We start from the raw sequence: 20,772 nt of genomic DNA, 5'->3' as shown, positions 1-20,772 counted from the left end.
GCTCCATTTGGTTGACCACATCCTTACAGTAGCTCCTGGTTGATGGCCAGCATGGAGGAGAGCAAGCTCATCTTCAGCCTGGACCGCCACGACGAAGGTCCCACTGTGGCCTTTTCCAAAGACAAACTACAAAGCAGAGAGAGCCAGCCAGACCTCAGCTTGGGAATGGATTTGGACCTGAGCCATGGCCATCGTTCCCAGCCCCCCTTCCTGCCTCACTCCCCCTCATCCCCTGGGTCTTTAGCTGATCTATCATTGTCGTCAGCAGGTCTGCTTGTTACCACCAACCTGGTCAAATCCTCTTCCACAGACTTGGACCCGAGCGAGAGCAGCTCTCTACGGGGCAAACCCCTGCTCAGTCTGGTCAAGTCTCTGAGCACAGAGATTTCCCGCCGGGTCGAGCCAGAGGTCAACCTCTCCAAGTCAGACTCCAAGCTGCATCTGCATCCCTGGAAGCAGCTTACACATCCAAAAATCCCAGAGGCCAGGCCTGAAGCAGGAGCACTGAATGAGGATGATGACTGGGTATCACCTCTTTCCACAGGTGCATTGCCTCCCGCTGAACCGCGGGGCAGCTCGCTGATCGCGGAGCTGGAGGACACGCGGAGGAAGTTCTCTGAGGCCATGCAGGATCCGCTGAGCATGCTGAGTAAGATCATGGGGGACGAAAGCTCTGGCAGCCCCAAGCAGGGGAGGGCTTATGGTGCTGGGGACTCACCGGCCTCCCAAGGCAGCGTTGGAAGAGACGGAGGTGGTGAGGATGCAGACCTTAAGTGCCGCAGGAGAACAGATGGCGAGCACAGAGGTGTGTCTGACACGCCTCTGAGGAGACTACAAGAGGGCTCCTTAATAAAATCCACTGCTACCCCAGATCGGCAAACCCTAGGCAGTGACAGCCATTATGAAATCCGCACTTACGGAGATATGATTCAAGTGGTGGAACTCCAGAGTGGATCCAGAGGGACCCATCAAAGAACTTACACCCAGTCTCGAGTCACAGTGCCAGGCTCTTCGCTCCCTCTTCACTGGCTCTTCCCTGTGGGTCTTGTAGCGTACGGTTTCTTTGTGTTGCCCCTGCCCTCCTATGTGACAGGCCTGTCTGTGGGGGTTGCATGTGGCTTCATGTTGGGCCTGGTGGTGGTGTTCATGTTTGCCCCTCGACGCTCATCTGCCAGAAGCAACAGGGGCTCTCGTTTGAGCAGATCCAGACCCCCAACCATGGATCCACTGGATGGAGAACTCGCAGATCCAGAACTCCTAGAGGTGATAAATGAGTAAAATACAGCATGTAAACAAAGAATTACACACACATGACGCAACTCTACTTTTATCCACTTCATGCACGATTTGTAGCAGAGAGCAAAAGGTCAAGTACTGATGTGGAAAGATCGCTGGCCTGAAAACAGTATGGCTTAGCTTTGCCCTGCAGCTGCTCCTAAGTTTCTGTTGAGGTTCAAGCACGGCTGTTTGTTCTGCAGGCTGAGAGATCGAAACAGCAAACAACAGCAGCCACATGAGGCATTGGATAGCACTAAAGATAGTGCTATCAGTGGTGCTTAATGGATTAGTTTTGAGGTAATTACAGTATAAAAAACTTCCCTCAGGAAGAGCCGGTTCAGCATGTGCAGAGCAGGTTATTTCGATAATAGCTTTCTCAAAGCACTTCTTGACAGCTCTGCTGAGAGGGTGAGGGTGGCTGCCCCAGAAAATGCCGACTTAGCGGGTTCAAATGAGGTAACATTTATGAGGATAGAGGAGTTACTAACAGTAGGCCGTGGGCCATTTCAAAGACTTGTCCACAGTGTTAAATGAGACAGATGTATTCTGCCATGTCTCATGTTTCCCCTCCTGCTGAGCTGTATTGTCGCAGTTTGCACCACTCACTGTGAATTTCATTTGCCTGAGTAGAGTGTTTGCTAGATTTTCTGATGTATTTATGAACACTTTGCCAGTTAAATCTATCAAAACATAGCCTCAACACAGCTTTCAATATAATGCAAATATGAAGTGATTTTTATCTGACTGCTGCTGCTTGCAATCATTTTTTCCTGTTGGATGAACACCCTCATCATTTCCTTCAGGGCTGGATGAATGAGACACACAGCTACGACCCTGAGACCTTCCACCCCTCCATCACATACTCTGTTTATGTCACCCTGGAGGGCAGCCGGCTGCGCCTGGCATACCCACGTGCCAACATCCCCCGGTGGGCAGGGTTCGACGAGACGTCCCACGACGCTGTATTTTTGGGTTCTCGCACTTACCAGCTGGCTAACTGTAAGGTCAGTGCATTTGCAAAAGAAAAATCGTTTGTGGGTCCAAGGGGAGCAAGCATGTCTCTCAGAGGGGAGTAAAAAAGAGAGAGAGGCAAGGTGACCTCTTGTTTGAACTCTTCACTCTCATCTGTCTGCGCCCACGTTGTCACCTAACACGGAGGTGAAAGACCAGAAGGATTACGCCTGAAGTGATGATGCTCTGAATAAACTTGACCCGGCGACTGTCTCATTTGCATATTGAGGCAGGTTATGGCAGCTTCCAATGGGGTAATAGAATAACACCAGTCTAATCAATGTGGGGAGTGCTTTGGCAATGCCAAACTGTCAACATAATTTCTGCCTGCCATCATCTCTTATAGAATGAAAATTACACTTTTCCTTTTATCATTCCTTTGCGTTCATTTTTATTCCAGGTGACTCTGTTGCCGCCTGGTTTGGCTCGCAAGAGGGTGTGGAACAAGAAATATCCCATCTGCATCACTCTGGCTGAGGGGGAGGTGGTGCAGGAGAGCGTGGTTGAAGGGCAGGAGGAGGAAGAAAGGACAGAGAGACCTTCAGTCCTGGACCAACAGCCTCTTGTCACACTTTACCTGTTTGGCCGCACAGGAAGAGAGAAGGAGGAGTGGTTCCAGCACTTCCTGTCTGCCTCCCGGGCTGGAGCCAAGAGCAGTGTGATCAGGAGGGAGAACACAGGTGAGAGGGTGCTTAGGTTCACAGTGATAATAAACACGCATGTAGTTGTTGTTGAATCGATGCAGCGAGTGCAGGACAGACTGATACTCATGCTTTTTGCCAGCTCCTTCCAGCCCACTCACTTCGCTTTGTGTCTGTCTTTTCTCTGTTGCTCAGAAACACAGTTTGGTGGAGACGCTGTCAAAGAAAGCACAGACGAGCTGCACGACTTGCCAGGAGCTACGAAAACGAGAACACTATTGGACTACAGCACCTACATGGCTCAAATAATTGTCTCACAGAGTTGCAACCCCACCCCCAGCCCCTGCCACAGTGACAAGGGAAGCCCCACAACCCATAAAAAGGTCAAGAACCAACACTGTTACTTAGCTTTCTGATCTAGTATCACATTTTACAGCATCCCATTCAATCGTGATCAGATATCAGAATTAGCTCTACTTACCCTCTGCATGTCATGATGCTCTACAAGCTCTCATTGATCAGAGCTGGTCAATATCATCTACTGTTCCATTGTTCAGCTGATGCTGATGCTAGCTCAGCCAAACACAGCCTTGCTGACTAGACCAAATGTCAATGTGCATACATATCAGGTGTCACCTGGCTGGAAGGATATTAATAGGAGCTGACTGTGGTACATCTGCAGCATACCTGACCAAGCTGCTAATCCTGGCTTGGGTGGTTTGGGATCAGCATCCTGCGAAGAGACAGTCTGTCTAGATGTTTAGAAAGGTAGATGCAGCATCAGTAAGAGAGTCAGCATAAATGTGGCTTGAGGATACATTAACATAGAAATGGCAAAGATTTATATCTTGCATCACGGTTCTATGCATCATTTATCATCGCATCATTTAAGCTCTGAAAATGCTTATTCATACACACGTGCCTTTCAATGATTATGACTGTTATTCCCTGCAGAGTCAGAATGAAGAGCATGGTTCTGGAGGTCAAGCTGGAGCTGAGCCCTGTGCAGGTTCAGGGGCAGAGAGGTGCTCTGCAGAGGGCCAGCCCACCTGGGTGAACTCCCTGGTGGGAAGGATCTTCTGGGACTTTCTCCGGGAGAAGTACTGGACCGATCAGGTGGCACACAAAATCCAGAAGAAACTCAGCAAGATCAAGGTGAGAATGGACGAGGATGGTAATCTATTAGACCTTGGTTGACAGAATGATTGGTTTCATTGTGCTTTTCATCCTCATATTCACACCAACATCAGCAGCAGCATCAGTGTTGTACTGAATAATGTCACGGCTAGACTGTATGTCAGAGCTTGTGCACTGGTCGGTGCACAAGGTCAAAAGATGTGGCATTAGGCACATCAATGCTGCAGCTCTCTTTCCTGTGTGTGTGTGTGTGTGTGTGTGTGTGTTTAAGAGTGTGCTGATAATGCACTCCCTTTGGCTCTGGAGGAGGTGGGAGTAGGTAGAGCACTGATGGCACGGCAGCATCTCATTACTCATTTCCTGATCTCCTCTTTGACACACACCATCCCTCTTACACCACTATCTTCTGCCTCTGTCCTTCACACACAAACACACAACCTTGTACTTGTACTTGTACTATACTTGTGAGGACACTCATTGACTTAATGCATTTCTCAGCCCGTTAGCCTAACCGTAAGCTAAAACCAAGTCTAAACCCTCAAACCGCCCTTTGAAGTTGTGAGGGAAGATCAAAATGTCCTTCCTTTCCAAAAATATCCCCTCCCCAAAGGTCTAAAACTAGTTCATACAAATGGCCCCACAAGACACTGTGAGTTTTCTGACCCCACTAAGTGAGTAATACAAGAACACACACAAACACACACTCATATACACTGTAGGTTTCTCCTGCTCGCTCATTTGTTTGGAGTAATCAGCTACCTCTACACAGATTTAATTTGGATATGTCTGACTCGAACGCAGCATGTTTACTAATTTAAGGGTGTTGTTTGTCCCATTATAGTTGCCATACTTTATGAATGAGCTGACTCTGGCTGATCTGGATATGGGCACTTGTTTACCACAAGTCCTCAGCACATCCAAACCTTCACTGGACCGCAGAGGTACAGTTTCTCTTTGATACATTCATTTGATTACTTTGGTGATTCCGACTCTGTATCTAACACTAATAGCAGAGCCGCTCGCCTGCTTTTGTCCTGTTTTTTCTCTCCTGTATCACTATGGATGCGGAGGAGTCACCAAATAAAGTTCACCCAACAGCCTCTATGCAGCTTTCAGCTCAGCCTGTGATCTCATTTGTTTCATTACAGAGTTTGTCATGCTTGTCCATAAAGCTTTCTATTGTCTCCTGCTTAAGTGATTAGCAATCCTCTTTTCCTTGATTAAGCTGAACTGACAATAGCATGCCTGAGCTATCTTCCTGTGGGCAAGGCCAGATCTTATGGCTCAGTCTCCAAACCAAACTCTTCGCATCAAAGCTTGTTAAGGAAGCTGAAGCATCACCTGCTACCTGTTAGCTATTTTGCCCCCCTTCACTTCATCCCCTTTATCCCCAAGGCCTGTGGCTGGAGCTGGAGTTGGTGTACACGGGCTGCCTACAGATGACCCTGGAGACCAAGATGAACCTGTGTAAGCTGGGTAAAGATGGAGAGGACGAGGTTCACAGTGTTCCAGAGACCCAGCAAGTCGGGTGAGGCCCACCTCAGCTTCCTGTAGATAAACGCAGAGAGAGCAGGAGCAGAAATGAGTCTGCTAAGCTCAGTAGTATGCATTAAGGTTTACCACTGATGTGTTTTTCAGCTCCAAGCCCAGGCTGTGTATACTGGCTGATAGTGATGAAGAGTCATCCAGCGCAGGCTCGTCTGATGAAGAGGAAGTCCCTCTCTCTGAGCCACAGGGGTCTCTGGGAGATAAAAGCCCAGTGGCAGCAGCTGAAGGGTAAACTTCAAATATACCATTGATCAAACTCAAAGTTGGACTGCACTGTAGGTTCTGAAGCGTGTTGCACTTGTGGCTGCGTCCCAAGAAAAAGAGTATCTTTTTCACGGCAGATATTTTGACTTGACAAACACAGGAGTAACTAATAATGTTGCTACTGCAGTCACCACTCCCAAGTTTAAACAGTTCACCGTATACTACTGAAATAGTACATCCCGAGCTCTGATTCTCCTTTATTCCTTTACTGCATTTCTCCTCCAGGCACACTGGTGGCAGCACAAGTAGGAAGATCTTGAGATTTGTGGACAAAATTGCGAAGTCCAAGTACTTCCAGAAAGCCACAGAGAACGAGTACATCAGGAAGAAGATAGCTGAGGTGTCCAACATGCCTCTGATGCTCAGCGTTGAGGTCCTGGAGCTCTCTGGCACTCTGGCCATCAACATCCCACCTCCTCCTACTGACAGGATATGGTACTGAGTCGCTCTCTTTGTCGTCTCATACCACAAACTCAAAGGTCAAAGTTCTCTCTTCCTCACACTGTCTTTTTCTCCCCTTCTTTCTCTTCAGGTACAGCTTCCGGGTGCCTCCCAGGTTAGACCTTCATGTGCGTCCCACGCTCGGGGAGAGGGAGGTCACCTTCTCTCATGTCACTGAGTGGATCGAGAAAAAACTGCAGTGCGAGTTCCAGGTCGGTCCACCAGTGAAACATTTTCCATATCATTAAAAACATTGCTTTTGATCTTTGCACTAACTATTTGTTTGCTGTCCCCTGGGCTTCGTCAGAAAGTGTTGGTCATGCCCAACATGGATGATTTATATCTGCCGCTGATGACATCTGGCCTGGACAACCCACCTGTATCCCACCAATCATCGGTCCATTCCTCATCCCACCAGTCCTCCATGGAGTCCCAGGAGTACCTGTCAGAGTAGTGCCGCTCTGAGGCCACAGACGGGATTGTGTCGAAACAAAATAACCACTGTGCCGCTATTGTAATGAATCCTTAATGGATTCTGAGGCTGCTGCAGCTGGGTACCAGGTCAGTGTTCACCTCAGTGTGTTCACTGTAACCAGTGCAGGGTAGACGCCCCCTGGAGGCACGCTGAACATGGCAGGGACGTCGGGACTGTGAGAATGATGCTACAGTGCCCCCTGCTGTGAAGATAACTGAAGAATGAGAAACTGGATGTCTTCACTGCACGTTAAAACAAGATGTTGTTGATGACCAATGTTTCAAAAGAATGCTGATTGAACAAGTTATCCATAAAACTATCCATTTTCCAATCCACTTTTAAGGGTTGCGAGCTTGAACAAAGCAGAAACTGGAAGAACATGGAGATGATGATCTGATTATGTTCAATCAATGGTGCATGTTATTTCTGACCAGTGTTTATCATTGAATAAAAACCTGTTTCGAACTGTAAATCTGTGTTATTTGTTGAAATTAAACTGCTAAAAAAAGGGATTTAAGTTGCAGTCAAAACGCAAACACTCAGTGACTGCGGTTATGTATTACCAAACTTACATGGAACAACAACACACAGTGTACTCAGTTTTATTATTGTATGAGAGTTAAGATATGAGAGTTTTCTTCAGGCGTCCTCCACCAGAGGCTCCGGCAGGGTCTTCAGGGCGTCCTTCTTCAGTGGCCCCTGCGGGTCAACCAGAAGTCAGTGTTAAAATAGTTCAGGAGTGATTATGTTCACTCTGGACAACTTCTTGATAATCGTGCATGTGCACTGTATTCTTCTCACACTCACCATAAATGCCCTCTTCTCCTGGGCAGTCTGGAAGCGGCCATGACCAAATTTGGAAGTGGTATCGATGAACTTGAGCTCGATGGTCTCCTTGGACTTGCGGGACGTGTGCACGAGCAGAGACTGCAGGGGCGAAACACACACAGATGTACACATACCATACATGTCCTGCAGTGATGTACCAGTCGCCTTACTTCTTATTCTGAGAGTAAATTAGAACCTTTATCTAATAAATGAAAAGTACAACTGTGTATTTAAAATGTACTATCTAAAATGGACCAATCACACTGTACCTTTCTGAGGGTGAGGATGCGCTTCTTAGCCCCGATCACACAGCCCTTCACCATGACGAAGTCATTATTCACGTCACCATAATGGGGGAAGCTTCCCTACAGGGACGAGACAACAGGGCAGCAGGGATTAAAAAGGGAATGAAGAATGTAAAGGAAGAAATTAGCTATAACTCTATACAAACCCCTAATAATGAATCATAACATTTGTTCTATAAGCTTTTAACCTTTCATGTGAATTAGAACTTATAAAATATTGTCATACTCATAATGCCAGCAGTGATACATCAACATTGTAATGCTATATGCAGTGTTACAGTGTGTTATACAGGTGTGGTTATGGAGGTACCAAATTTTACATAAGCTGGTAGATTTGGGAATCAATTTGTTCCTTTCTTTAGTGCATTTTATAATCTTGTCTCAGAAAAATGGGAGTACCAGGGGCGTGATAGTCTTCTGGCTGGTGTCGTAGTTAGTGGAGGCATTGTTCCGTATCACCTTTCCATCCTGGACGTGGACACCCTTACCAATACGGTAGATCTGTGGGCACATAGTATCCACATGATTATTCAATCAAGAGCTGATTTGGCTGAAAATGGTTCAAGTTTGAGTTTTGTGGGTGAAATTGGACTTTTATCTGTCAGCTAACCTTCTTGTTGAGTTCAGTACGGTGGTGATAGCCCTTCTGACCAGCACGAGCTATAGTGTATCCCACACGGGCCGGATGCCAGGCTCCGATACAGGCCACCTTCCTCAGACCCTTGTGAGTCTTCCTGGGAAGCTTCTTTGTGTGCCAGCGGCTCGTCACACCTATCAGCACAAAGAGCAAGAAATAACTACATGCACACCCTATATGTCAGAGTACCTTTGTTTTAGAAGACCTTGGACCGGCACAACTAGGCAGAGCACGTTGCCAACCTTTAAAGCCACGGCCCCTGGTTACTCCAATGATGTCAATCATCTCATCCTGGTAGAAGACTGCAGAGACAGGCACAGCCTGCTCCAGACGCTCCTTTGCCCAGTCCACTTTGTCCGACAGGCTTCCCCCATTTAGCTGCACCTCCATCATGTGGGCCTTTTTCTGTTTTATGGGCAGCAGCCGCATCTGGAAATCGAGAAGCCTGTAAACTGCAACTGAGAGGAGTCCAAACATCTAAAAAAAGCTTCACTCAGTAGCCTGAAAGTTGTTTTGAATGCTATCACTATGCTTACAAGATGATAATGGGGTGTATTATTGAGCGCGAGATCATGGTTGAAGTCATAGTAATAAGTTAGTAGATGTTAACACACCTGGTTACACCTACAGCTTTGACATTTGAAGGCACATTTTGATCTTATTCCCGCTAGAATTTGCTGCCAGCGTAAAGGTTCCCCTTGGCAAAGCCTGGGTGAGTAGACAGGTTCTGCCCTGCAAATTATTTTTAAACTGATATTTGAAACGGCACGCTCCTCCCTCTGACAGAGTGTCGTGGCCTAGAGCTGTCTAGCTCATGGCAGGAGGGGGATTTGGGATGTGGCAGCTTTTCTTTCCATTGCATGTCAGGTCAGGTGCATGACTCTGACACCTCTGCCCTTTTTGCAGGGGTGGCTTCAAGAGATGGGGAGATATGTGGTGAATAGCTGCTGATCACACCAGCGGAGTCTGTTGAGGTGCTTTGGATTTAGTTGTAGACTGTCTGACCTACCTGGGAGTGAACAATAACCCTGATCACTGAACAGTATTTCTTCATCAGGGTGAAATCCTTGTCCAGCTGTTTCTTTCCTGTCTCATCCTGCCACTTCTTACTGTACTTGGTGAAGGCCTTCTTCTTGCTCTTGTGCCTGAAACATAGAGAAGCTCATTTTAAATATGAGAAACAACAGAGTCAGTGAGGCAATAACTGTGCAGCAGGGGAATTATGTAGAATCACACACCAGTTTTTATAAAATCTGCGCCTGCACTCGTCACTGAGATGCTCAGCAAAGATGGTTTTGAAGGAACGCAGGCCACGGACGGTCTTAATGTATCCCACGACCCCCACCACAATGACCGGAGGAGTGTCAATGATGGTAACGGCCTCTACTTCCTCTCGCTTTGATTGCTCTGTGGGACGAATATGGAAAATATTCATGTGCTTAGATATTTAAGTGTCTGGGTTCAGTAAAGCATAGATTCTGTTCGACTATGATGCTATAATGTTTCATACTGGTGCTTTCAGAAGCTAAACTGAATTAAATGTGTACAGAACAAAGTCAGGTACCATGTAACACCTGATCTTATAAGCCCCCCCACTCAGTATCCTTTCAAACAAACAGAAAATCTCTCAAAGCTAATGTTTTCCCCTCAATCCTCCCATGCATCCATGTTGCAGTGAACCCTGTTGTACATACTGAGGCCAGTGCGGTGCATCTCCCTCAGCGTGTGCGTCATTCCAGCCTTGTAGCCCAGGAAGGCGGTGAGGTGAACGGGTTGGCTGGGGTCATCTTTGGGCCACGTTCGCACCCTGCCCCGATGCTTCTTGCTACGCTTGTGGGGCAGGAACCCCATGTGCCCATGGCGGGGCGCGTGGAATTTTCTATGTGACTGGAAAGGACACACGCCACAAATAGTCACTACTTACTAGCACGAAACTCAGACACACCAATGGAAATGCAACCCAGATGTATTACAGTGATTTTTTAAATAATAATGCTACAAGAAGTACAGCAGTAGATCAGGAAGAAACACATTTATCATTGATTGAACTAAAATTCGGTCTTCTGTCCTGAGTTTAGCAAAATTTCTCCACATTCTTCAGAAATTTAAATCCTCCGATATCAATAACCTCCAAAAGCTGTGATAAAATGAAACAGGGCATCACAAAAACTGTAATAGAGTCATGTCCCTTAATCTTGAGGTGTGTTGCCTTCCTGTCCGAGCCATGTGTTTGTACTCTCTGCGTTGATTTCTATGTCATGTTTGACAAGATTCAGAAATCCAGCACAGGCCAAATCAAAAACAAAACCTCGATGGGGATCCCCCATAAAAAGAAGTCCACGTGGTCTGCCTTGAAGGCAGCCATTACAAGACGCCTTCTCAGTATGCTTCGTCCTCCTTTTTAAACCCATGTGGCGAAACAAAGTTATAAACCGCACACACATGCGCACACGTAGAAGTCAAAAGGCAGACAAAACTTAAAATCCATGTATCCTTTATAGTAGAAAAGCAGCAAAAGTAAGAGGAGAACTGACCATGTCCGTACACTCTCCTGTCGAGGGATAGAAAGAGAGAGGGGCCAGTGCTGGTGTAAGGGTCATACATAAGATGATACACAGTGTAAGGGCTCTAATTTGGTGTTTGACCCAGCTGAGGAGCCGTATTCGCTTTCAAACAAGGCAGCCTCTGCCAAGTTTGACAGGAGAAGACAGGAGGAGGGATAGAGGGTAAGCTCATAGGTCTGAGGTGGTGGGGAAGCCCAGTGGACAGGAACCACATGGCCAAGAAAGGAGAGAGAAAGCAGGCCGACATCCACCTGATCTGCCTCAGGACGGATAGTCTTTTCTCTTCCTTCAGAAAGAAATAATACACCAAACAGTTGTTAAACACCCTCCACCGCCACCATGTAGCATGTTGGGTTTTATAGAGATGGAGGCACCGAAAAAAACCAGGATGACACATTATTACGATTTGAGATATTCACAGTTATAATATGTGTAATGTGTGCATGAGGCCATTCATTGGCATACATACATGCAACATATCACAATCTTGTCTTAGTGTTGACAACTTGACATATATTATATTCATTTTAAATGCTGAATGATGACTAATGTCATAGTATTTTATGTTCTGCTTTATAATGGTAACAGGTTGTCAGCTCTGCAGCACCGCCTGCTGCATTGAAATGGTACAACAGCTCCACCTGTGACCTTTACCCTTCGACCTTCATTGTTTAAAAACACTGTAAGTGGGCTTGTACTGAATTCCTCGTAAGAAATAATATTTGCACATATTTATACCTTCATAATAAGCAGAATAAAAAGTATCTAGATAACAGTTAAGGTTTACATTAATGACCTCTATTTCGCCATTGTGGTGTGTCTTCTGCGCATGCGCTGCCTCGAAAGGAGAGCTGTCGAGGTCGAATTGTGCTCTTGGTCAAAATAAAGCAAAATGCCTGCAGACTTTGATAAAGAGGCATATCCGGAGCCTCCTCGGCAGACTCCGGTTGTGGAGAAGCAGTCAGCGCTGCCAAACCCCGCTGTGATTCTGTCTAAGCTCTTCTATTACTCCGTGGACCTTCCCGTCACCACATTTAGAGGTAACTCAAGCTAACGAAGCTAACTGGGCTAACAGGCTAGCACAACACCACAGCTATCAGGAGCTGTAAGGGAGCTCTACAGACAAATGGCTGATCTATTTAAACCGTATAACGGTGCAAAAGTACTAAACCTAATTAATTACAACGCTGTTGTTTGTGGTGGTAACAGTGCTAGCTAGCTATGTATGCGCTTTTAGCGAGGTGTTATGATGCTAACCCAGCTAGCGTCATTCATAGACGCAGCACTGCAACGTTACAGCCCACACGGTTTTCTTGAGGTTTAACTGTGATTAATGATTTTCTTCATTCTCCAGATGCTGCTGACAGCATCCGGGCTAAAAACAAGTCCGTCTACTACCACCAGAGGTTCCGCCGTGTCCCAGACCTGACTGAGTGCGAGCAGGGAGACTATGTCTGCTACTATGAGGCTGAGATGCAGTGGAGGAGAGACTTGTGAGTCCAGATTTATTCATGCTAGAGGAAATGTGTGTCCCCTCTGTAGGTGATGATTGATAAAATAATTACAGTATGCAGCTGCACAAAGGCTCCACTTTCACTTTGTGATAATTTGGTTAATCAGAATTTTGGAGGGCATAATATGCTCAGTGGCAGCCCCTGTGTTTGTAGCCCAGTGTAATGGCTTTTCATGCAGTAAACCTTGGACAGGTCAGTTTTACAGTAGGTCTTTTTCTGGAGCTCTGGATGAAATACAATGAAGCTGCTATGTGTGGTCTGAGGTGTGTATTCTACCTAATGGGCACTTGAAGGCAACTACAAACATATGCACAATGCATAAAAGTGCAGGTGCAGCAGGGGGATGAGGAGGGACCTATAGCTCAAATATCATATCTTGCATAAAGCAATTAGAAAGAAATGATTTTCCCAGTCTGGTTTGGATACAAAACAATGCAGTCCATATTAAAAGGACTCATACACCTGTAAAGGTTGCTGTAGCACTTAGGGTGCCACTGAAGAGTGTCACCTTGTGTTGTTGTCGTCACCCCTCAGCAAAGTGGACCAGGAGATTGTGAAGATAGTCCAGGAGCGTATGAGGGCCTGCCACCAGAGAGAGGGAGCCAGCTACCACCAGAACTGTGCCAACGAAGTGCAACAGTTCAACGAGGTGACCAAGAACTTCCTGTCACGCTGTAAGTAATGGACAGAACTGTGGACATGTTTGGTGTAATAGAAGACTTGGAAGCATTCAGTTATTGTACATGTGTCATGTCAAACAGTTGAATAAACACAAGTATGTCAAAATGCTTTGATAAGATAATGTGTCGGTACTAACTTCTGAAATGCAATAATTTGTCTCTTCAGTTTTTATATAAATTGGACAAAAAGGAAATCACGATGAGCATTTCTCTGACATTTTATAGATATAATGAATGAAAATAATTTGTCACTTTGAACATTTGCTCCTTGTGCCTCTCCCCAGATGGAGACCTGGGAGCGTACGCCAGTGGGAGGAAGTGTCTGATGAAGCAAAGAGAACGGATGGCAGCTCAGGCCCAGAGTGCTTAAAAACGGTTATCCCCTGTCGTGTGTAATAATTGTAAAATAAAGTTTATGTCATAAATCATGTGTTAGTCTGTTTCCTCGCTTGTCCTCAAAATGACTTTACACCCTCCTATCTGACAGTGCGTGCAGCTTCTGGAGCTCTGGGCAGCAATTTTATATTTTGAAGTGACTTTCCTGCACAAATAAATCTATACACTGAGGTTGATGCACAGAGATGTGTGTCAGATTTTGCCATTTGTGTAGTAGATTTCTCCCTTATATCTCTGGATACATTAGTTCAGTGTTTCCCCATTCCTGGAGGCTCACTGTCCTGCATGGTTTAGGTGTTTCCCTGCTCAAACACACCTGATTCAAATGTTCAGCCCATCAAGCTCTGCAGAAGCCTGTTAACCAGTTAATTTGAATCAGGTGTGTTGGAGCAGGGAAACATCTAAAATGTTGCAAAGGGCCTCCAGAACTGAGAAACACATTAGATAACTGACAAGTGATCAGGACCTGTAGAAATATTCATTTGTCTAAAATGTTTGGGTTAGGCATTTCATCTGCCAAATTCAATATTCATTAAATATTGCAGTTTCATAAATATTCTTACATAATTATAAAATTACAAATGTAACTTGTTAAATGTATCACCAACCTCTGCCTGGTAGTGCTCGTGGCATATACTCCAAATCACTATTTTGCCTACTGTCATGTCCTGACATTTCACTGCACTCATCCTAAACTAGAAGGTATGAATAAAATGTATAAATAAAATGCTTCTTAGTATTAGACAACATTCCCATTCTGTCTTAGGGGCAGCACAAGTAAAACAAGACACATTTAGTGGCGTTTCAGAATGTTTATTCAACGATTCTCTGTATAAAAAGTTTAGGAGGAAGCAGCCTGGACAGCCTGTCCCCTCTGCACAGACACTCTGGTGTGAGTCTTGGCCAGATGGTCAGTGAACTCCTGGAATAGAAACAAAAGTAGAGAAGTCCATTAATACATAGGCATCACATATTAAAACGCATGATAAATCTGATTCGTCTGTGCTGATACCGTACCTGGTAGGGAGACTTGGTGAAGACGGTCTCCTTCCACAGGTCAGGGGTCAGGTAGCTGTAGGTCTTGGAGATGGCGTCAAAAGTGGCCTTGGCTGATGAGGAAATAAAGAAACTATTAGTTAGGGACTGAGCTCCAAGCAGATAACAGTGCTGCAGTCTTTTCAGGAAAAACATTTTTTTAAAAAAAGTGTTGAGTACTGAAAGGGGGAACAGAAGAGACTACTGAAGGGGTCTTTCTGCCGTGCATTACAATACTCGTTTCTTTCTCTCCTGATAACGACAACTACACCACTGCAGAGGTGAAGCTGAGCAGAGCAAGGAGAAAAGACCAGATTAAAAATGTGTTTAACGTCAGAGGGATCTTACCGAAGTTGCCGAGTGTGGCGGTGCAGCCCCTGGCAGAGGTGTAGCAATCGTCGATACCGGCCATCATGAGCAGCTTCTTGGGCACAGGGGCTGACACGATGCCAGTACCACGGGGTGCAGGGATGAGACGCACCAGCACAGAGCCGCAGCGGCCGGTCACCTTGCAGGGCACGGTGTGGGGCTTGCCGATCTTGTTACCCCAGTAGCCTCTCCTGACGGGGACAATGGACAGCTTGGCCAGGATGATGGCCCCACGGATGGCTGTGGCCACCTCTTTGGAGCACTTCACCCCCAGACCCACGTGGCCGTTGTAGTCGCCAATGGCAACGAAGGCCTGTAAACAAGGAGCAAGAGCGTCACATTTGGACCATCGCCACTATGGGATGAGAACTGCAATAAAGTGTTACACTTTTACAGAACTCTTCACAACGCACCTTGAACCTGGTGCGCTGTCCGGCCCTGGTCTGCTTCTGGACAGGCATGATCTTGAGCACCTCGTCTTTCAGACCAGAACCCAGGAAGAAGTCGATGATCTCAGACTCCTGCAGAAGAAGAAAAAAACACGGATTTGAGGATTCGATTGTGGCCAAGTGCAGCTCTGAAGTGAGAAGCTCTTGCATTGCAGTTAGTACCAATGCATCCATTTAGATGTTCAAGACTGCGGTTTTCACAACGCTTTAAGTTGAAAAGTGTTGAGCACACATTCATACAGTTGTAATAAGCTCTAATAACCCTGTTCCTTGCATGTATTAAGATAAAGCATCTCTTAAGAAACCCGTGACAATCTTTGAAAAACTAGTTGTTGCAGTTTTGTCTTCATATTGTACAAAAAAAGACAATTTTCAGCTACCATCTTCAGAGGTGCAAGTCAGGAAAACTTCTTGGAAAAAGTGTTTGCACTACAGTTGGAAAACATCTGTTGCGCGCGCGCACACACACACAGGCAGTTTGTTGTCAAATATAAAGTTTACAGAATTCCTTTAACCCCACAACCAATGTCAATTTTCACGTTTTTTTTACCAGCTGTTCATATCAGCTTTATATGTTTTGATCGAGACGCCAGGAGACAGATATTACAACAGGTTCAAGATTTTTGGTTTACGAGTGACTGTAGACAACATACGACAATGATTATGTTCAGAAATCAGTTAAAACTAAGCACTTCCCAGACTTTCTACAAACCCTGCATGAGGGGACAACAACACACAAAACAGCACTCAACTTCAAACAAGAGGACCATCCTGCAGAGATCAATGCACTTCCTCCCTTTACTCCTCCACTAGTGTGTCAGGACATCTTTACATGATGCGGTCAGTGTGTTACTGTAGTCATCCTCACATGGAGCTTACCTTGATGGGCAGAGAGTACAGGTAGATCTCCTCCAGGGACTTGATCTTCACGTCCTTAACCAGGCGGCCCAGCTTGGTGACCGGCACCCACTAACAGGACAGAAAGATTGACCGTGAGGTTACGAATCACCACATTTTAACCCAAATAGTCATTTAAACTCATGCAAGGCTTTAAACTGACCTCCTTGTCCTCGGACTTGCCGCCCCGAGCACCGCGGCCCCTGCCACGGCCTCTGCCGCGTCCACGGCCCCGACCGCGGCCACCTGCGCCAAAACCTCCGCGAAAACCTCCTCTACCACCGGCGTCGTCCGCCATTTGCTACAGAACACAAAGACAAAAGGTCATAATCAATATTTCTTTAAACCTATAAAACAAGTGAGCGCTTAAATTAGAGGAACGTGTCTCAATTGTTTCAGGCAGCTCACTGAAAACCAGCATCGCCGCCATATTGCACATTGAGGACTTCATGTCAATATTCACAAATATCCTAAATTCTGCCTCAGTGTCCTCACAAATACAGGCAGGATTTGAAAATATAAAATCCAAGAGTACTTTTGTAGGTTTAATCGATGTGTTTGGCTGAACGATGAGTGAGATAAACCTGGATTTTACTCAGTGAGAATAGCGGAGCATCCAACTTACGTGATCGTTAAAACAGGAAGAAGACCTGAGTGAAGTCTCGTCGGTTTATATGTATGACGTGTTATCGCGATACTTTGAGCTAACTACTGCTGCCCTCTGCTGGCTGCTTTTCAGACCTGAACCTGAATAACTGGAGCAAATGCATCGACTATAATAGTATGGATTTTATTTTACATCTACTGAATGAACAAGGAAATATTTTAGCATTTTAAAAAGCAAATAAAAAAAGACATTATTTTATTTTACTTTTTTATTTTATAATTACATAACTTAGACAGTCACCTTACTATTACTACAACAACTACTACTGCTACTACTACTAATAATAATAAAAAAACTGACCTCTTCCACCTGGCCTTGTTTTCTGTTGAACACAGATGAATTGGTGTATTAAGCGTCATTCATCACTCGTCGACAAAGACTCTTGAATGAAAGTGTAATATTAATTTCTTTATTTACAAAATAGGTGAAACTACAGCACCAAAATGTGTTACAAATTCACTCTTCATCATCATATACCTGCCTACATATTCAAAAACCATCAAAGACACCTCCAAAGAAGTGAACACATGCAGAAGTTATACACAGCAGTGGCCAACCAGCAGCACTAACTGACTCGTCCCTCAGCAGTTGCTGTTGTTGCTACTTGGAGTCCCACTGGAGCTGCCGCTGCTCTCTCCCAAGTCCTCCTCCTCTACCTCGTGCAGGTCGTCCATCACCTCCAGGCTCTCGCAGATCAGCCCTATCTGCCTCTTCATGTGGGCCATGGTGCTCTGCATCCTCCTCATCTTCCTCTGCAGGGCGGTGGCGATGGCCCTGTGGTTCCTCTGTCTGGCCTCATACTCCTGCCTCAGTTGCTTGTAGCAGTTGTGTTGAGCCTGGGTGCGGTGGGAGAGTATCGTCCCACAGCCCATGTGGCAGGGCTGGCGCCAGTGTTCGCAGTGGCGTGCGTGGGTGTCCAGGTCCCTGCGGAGGAGCTGCGCCCGGCAGCCCTGGTAGGGGCAGGGGATGAGCTCGTACAGACAGCTCATGCTGTGGCAGTACTGCTCCGAGAGCGGGAAGGTCTCTGCACAACCTCGGATCTCGTTCTTACACTGCAAGCGGTCAGACACAGAGAAACACAAAGAAATCAAAGCTGTAAAAGATGTAGTTCACATACTGTACGCCTGCTGTCACCTCGAAGTACTGGTAGTTTACTTCTAATAATCTGTAATGTATCTAATAACTTGATCAGTCAAATTAATGTAGGTTTGTAAAAAAGTGCAGCATTTCCATCTGAACTGTAGTTGAGCAGAGGTATAAAGTAGAATGAAGTACCTCAAATTTATGCTCAAGTAAAGTACTTGAGTAAATGGGAATTCAGAAAAATTCAAAAGTTCTGGGAAGAGTTAAGAGCTACAATCGAGAAGAGTATTTCAAAACAAATCTTACTTGACCCAAAGCCTTTTCTGTTGGGTGTATATCCGGAGAAACCCAATTGTAGTAAAAAATGAACAAACATTTCTAGATCTCAGCTGGCTCTATGCCAAAACATGTGTTGCACTGTTGTGGAAAAAGACTCACAGACAAATAACTACTCAGTGGATAAGACGGATGTTATTAAGCCTTTAGTTAGAGGGGATAACTTATGTTTTAAAGGTTAAACAGCAAGTATTTGAGAGCATATGGACGCCCTTCATTCATTAGCGTGAAGGGCTTAGATCTAACAGAAGAGACTGACTGACCTCTGCAGACTATACAGTTTCCAAACTTGCAGAGTTATCACACAGGAATTAATGTACTCCATTTTATAAAGATTTCCTTTTGTTAAAAAGAGGAACATCTCTGTTCTGTGTTTTTGTTTCATTTCAAAGCAACAACCGACAATGTGTTATACACTATATGAATATAAAATCCTGTCTTTTATGTTGTTGAAAATTCAATAAAATATTGTAGGAAAAAGTAAAGTACTTGAGTACTTAGTGACATTCTCCAGCTGGACAGTACATGTGTTGATAGCAGCTCAGATAAAATGAGTTATTCAGAAGAGACTCTGTTAATAAGGACAGATAAACACTGAGGGCAAAAATCTACAGTAGACCCCTTTACCAGCCCCCTCCCCATAGCTTGAAGGCGAGATAGTACAGGGCCGCTTGTCAGGCCGTCTTATTGGTTTTGTTAGGCCCCTTTTCTCTCTCAAAGTGCTAATGTGGCCACTCAGTTAATAAAATGATGACTATCGTTGATGGTGACACCTTTTATTTTCCATTTCCTACCTTGATCTTCATGCGTCCAATAGATTTGCTCAGCTTGAACATGACAAAGATCAAGCTTGGGTTAACCGGCTTCCTGCAGCAGGGGCAGGTCTCCTGCCTGCGGAGGACACATAACAGTCAGTCCTGTTCATCTATACGGACCATCTACATGTTCTTGTCCAGCGACACTGATCCACGTTATGTTCGGTACCTCTTCAGCCACTGTAGGATGCATTTCTTGCAGAAGATGTGGTGGCACGCAGCTCTTACTGGACACCTGAGGACCCCCTGGCATATGGTGCAGATCAGATCGTAGTCTGGGGTGTCCACAAACAGCTCCACATCGTAGCCCCCGCTCTGTGATGACACCTCTGGGTCCGCCTGGACATGGCCACCACAAATACTTTGTCATTGTGTATCTTTATCAGTATCATCATTTACTTCGGGGAGACACTAAAGTGGTGTCAGCTGAGGGGATGTACAGACCAACAGGTGAGTGTTTTCCCTACAGTTGCCTACAACAGGTCGGCAGTGTGTGTCAACATAAAGCCGAGAGATGACAAAACAGAATTGTTCTGGAAAGTCATATGACTGATTACATGATAACAAAAAGCAGATGCAATCCTTCTGACAAAACTCTATTTCCTCACAAAACATGAGATAGTGACAAAATACTTATAAACACATGATGTGTGGTATTATGTCCTTTTAATTAATTAAATTAAAATGTATAATATAAAGGAGACAGCTGTCCTCATCATACAAGACGACAACACAGTTCACCAAAGATATTATTAAAGGAGCTGTTCGCATATTAAGAATACATGTACTGTATGTGTGGAATATTTTAAGTGTATGTGTAATATGTAACAGACACCTGAAAATACACATTAAAGCGAGAAAACACAATCTGGATAAAATAAATAAGAGAAGCTGTTGTCTACTCACCATGATAATCTTCTGTTCTCACCGTGTTTCCATTCCCGGCGCTGGTTTACTCCATATCGGTCCACTCACATGTCACACACGGAACACACACCCGCCTTATCAATACAACACACATGAACATTCCTGACAGAACAGGACCGCATGTGTGTGTGTGTGTGAAAGAGAAAGAGGGAGAGAGAGAGAGGGAGAGGGGGACAAATGAAAACGGTAAATTATGAAAACTAAGGGAGATAATGGCGCTCATTATGGAGCGCGTCCTTTCCCTGCTGTTCTAGCATCAAAAGCTCAGCCTCCACGCGTCAAACAGGAACTTTTAAACATGAATAGACCCAGCTGACTCTATTGTTGTCGGCCTGCGGGGACCAAATGTGAAAGTCAAAGTTCATTCTTTAAGTCTAATGATCGCACAGAATTCATCCATTTATTTAAAATCTTCAATTTTCCAATAAAGCCCCAGCATGCATGTTTTTTTGTTTTTTTTTTTAAAGTGAAATTC

General features: G+C 45.3%; 5 protein-coding genes across 5 annotated transcripts in view; 2 read left to right on the top strand and 3 right to left on the bottom strand.

The window, feature by feature from the left end:
• Positions 1-50: 50 nt before the first annotated feature.
• Positions 51-7,229, top strand: LOC139216611 (testis-expressed protein 2-like). Its single transcript, XM_070847785.1, has 11 exons — positions 51-1,263; positions 2,082-2,282; positions 2,690-2,969; positions 3,126-3,313; positions 3,885-4,085; positions 4,909-5,008; positions 5,463-5,595; positions 5,706-5,843; positions 6,105-6,314; positions 6,412-6,532; positions 6,628-7,229. Exons 1-11 carry the CDS (start codon positions 52-54, stop codon positions 6,772-6,774), a joined length of 2,931 nt encoding a protein of 976 aa, XP_070703886.1. The 5' UTR covers position 51; the 3' UTR covers positions 6,775-7,229.
• Positions 7,230-7,381: 152 nt separating this feature from the next.
• LOC139217027 (large ribosomal subunit protein uL3-like) lies at positions 7,382-11,180 on the bottom strand. Its single transcript, XM_070848294.1, has 10 exons — positions 11,100-11,180; positions 10,260-10,452; positions 9,804-9,972; positions 9,575-9,710; positions 8,808-8,994; positions 8,539-8,699; positions 8,328-8,429; positions 7,893-7,988; positions 7,603-7,722; positions 7,382-7,494 (listed from the first exon to the last, which is right to left on the bottom strand). Exons 1-10 carry the CDS (start codon positions 11,163-11,165, stop codon positions 7,435-7,437), a joined length of 1,290 nt encoding a protein of 429 aa, XP_070704395.1. The 5' UTR covers positions 11,166-11,180; the 3' UTR covers positions 7,382-7,434.
• A 773-nt stretch (positions 11,181-11,953) lies between these two features.
• ndufb10 (NADH:ubiquinone oxidoreductase subunit B10) lies at positions 11,954-13,748 on the top strand. Its single transcript, XM_070848313.1, has 4 exons — positions 11,954-12,169; positions 12,484-12,622; positions 13,178-13,317; positions 13,608-13,748. The coding sequence occupies exons 1-4, from the start codon at positions 12,022-12,024 to the stop codon at positions 13,691-13,693; spliced, it is 513 nt and encodes a 170-aa protein (XP_070704414.1). The 5' UTR covers positions 11,954-12,021; the 3' UTR covers positions 13,694-13,748.
• Positions 13,749-14,511: 763 nt separating this feature from the next.
• Positions 14,512-20,772, bottom strand: part of LOC139216800 (small ribosomal subunit protein uS5-like) — a 37,197-nt gene continuing 30,936 nt past the window's right edge. Inside the window, exons 8-13 of the mRNA XM_070848034.1 lie at positions 16,633-16,758; positions 16,452-16,541; positions 15,537-15,644; positions 15,103-15,436; positions 14,737-14,828; positions 14,512-14,641 (exon numbers count right to left, since the gene is read on the bottom strand). Coding sequence (XP_070704135.1) covers positions 14,561-14,641; positions 14,737-14,828; positions 15,103-15,436; positions 15,537-15,644; positions 16,452-16,541; positions 16,633-16,758 — 831 coding nt within the window. The 3' untranslated portion in view covers positions 14,512-14,560. The remainder of the gene's footprint in view (positions 14,642-14,736; positions 14,829-15,102; positions 15,437-15,536; positions 15,645-16,451; positions 16,542-16,632; positions 16,759-20,772) is intronic.
• On the bottom strand, positions 17,438-20,315 carry rnf151 (ring finger protein 151). Its single transcript, XM_070848558.1, has 4 exons — positions 20,277-20,315; positions 19,540-19,709; positions 19,350-19,446; positions 17,438-18,188 (listed from the first exon to the last, which is right to left on the bottom strand). The coding sequence occupies exons 1-4, from the start codon at positions 20,277-20,279 to the stop codon at positions 17,718-17,720; spliced, it is 741 nt and encodes a 246-aa protein (XP_070704659.1). The 5' UTR covers positions 20,280-20,315; the 3' UTR covers positions 17,438-17,717.

Source organism: Pempheris klunzingeri, chromosome 17 (assembly GCF_042242105.1).
Source record: "Pempheris klunzingeri isolate RE-2024b chromosome 17, fPemKlu1.hap1, whole genome shotgun sequence".
Lineage (NCBI taxonomy): Eukaryota > Metazoa > Chordata > Actinopteri > Acropomatiformes > Pempheridae > Pempheris > Pempheris klunzingeri.
This window is presented reverse-complemented; position numbering and strand designations above follow the sequence as displayed.

Bases quoted from the DNA above. Each gene is read 5' to 3' on its own strand.
- LOC139216611 (XM_070847785.1), top strand. From the start codon at position 52: ATGGAGGAGAGCAAGCTCATCTTCAGCCTGGACCGCCACGACGAAGGT. The intron at 5,844-6,104 runs GTAAACTTCAAA...TTTCTCCTCCAG, and splicing joins CCAGTGGCAGCAGCTGAAGG to GCACACTGGTGGCAGCACAA. The intron at 6,533-6,627 runs GTCGGTCCACCA...GGGCTTCGTCAG, and splicing joins AACTGCAGTGCGAGTTCCAG to AAAGTGTTGGTCATGCCCAA.
- LOC139217027 (XM_070848294.1), bottom strand. From the start codon at position 11,165: ATGACCCTTACACCAGCACTGGCCCCTCTCTCTTTCTATCCCTCGACA. The intron at 9,973-10,259 runs GTATGTACAACA...TTCGTCCCACAG, and splicing joins GATGCACCGCACTGGCCTCA to AGCAATCAAAGCGAGAGGAA. The intron at 8,995-9,574 runs GTAGGTCAGACA...CTCGATTTCCAG, and splicing joins GGGTTATTGTTCACTCCCAG to ATGCGGCTGCTGCCCATAAA.
- ndufb10 (XM_070848313.1), top strand. From the start codon at position 12,022: ATGCCTGCAGACTTTGATAAAGAGGCATATCCGGAGCCTCCTCGGCAG. The intron at 12,170-12,483 runs GTAACTCAAGCT...TTCATTCTCCAG, and splicing joins TCCCGTCACCACATTTAGAG to ATGCTGCTGACAGCATCCGG. The intron at 13,318-13,607 runs GTAAGTAATGGA...GCCTCTCCCCAG, and splicing joins CAAGAACTTCCTGTCACGCT to ATGGAGACCTGGGAGCGTAC.
- rnf151 (XM_070848558.1), bottom strand. The intron at 19,447-19,539 runs GTACCGAACATA...TGTCCTCCGCAG, and splicing joins ATCCTACAGTGGCTGAAGAG to GCAGGAGACCTGCCCCTGCT. The intron at 18,189-19,349 runs GTAGGAAATGGA...GACCGCTTGCAG, and splicing joins TTGGACGCATGAAGATCAAG to TGTAAGAACGAGATCCGAGG.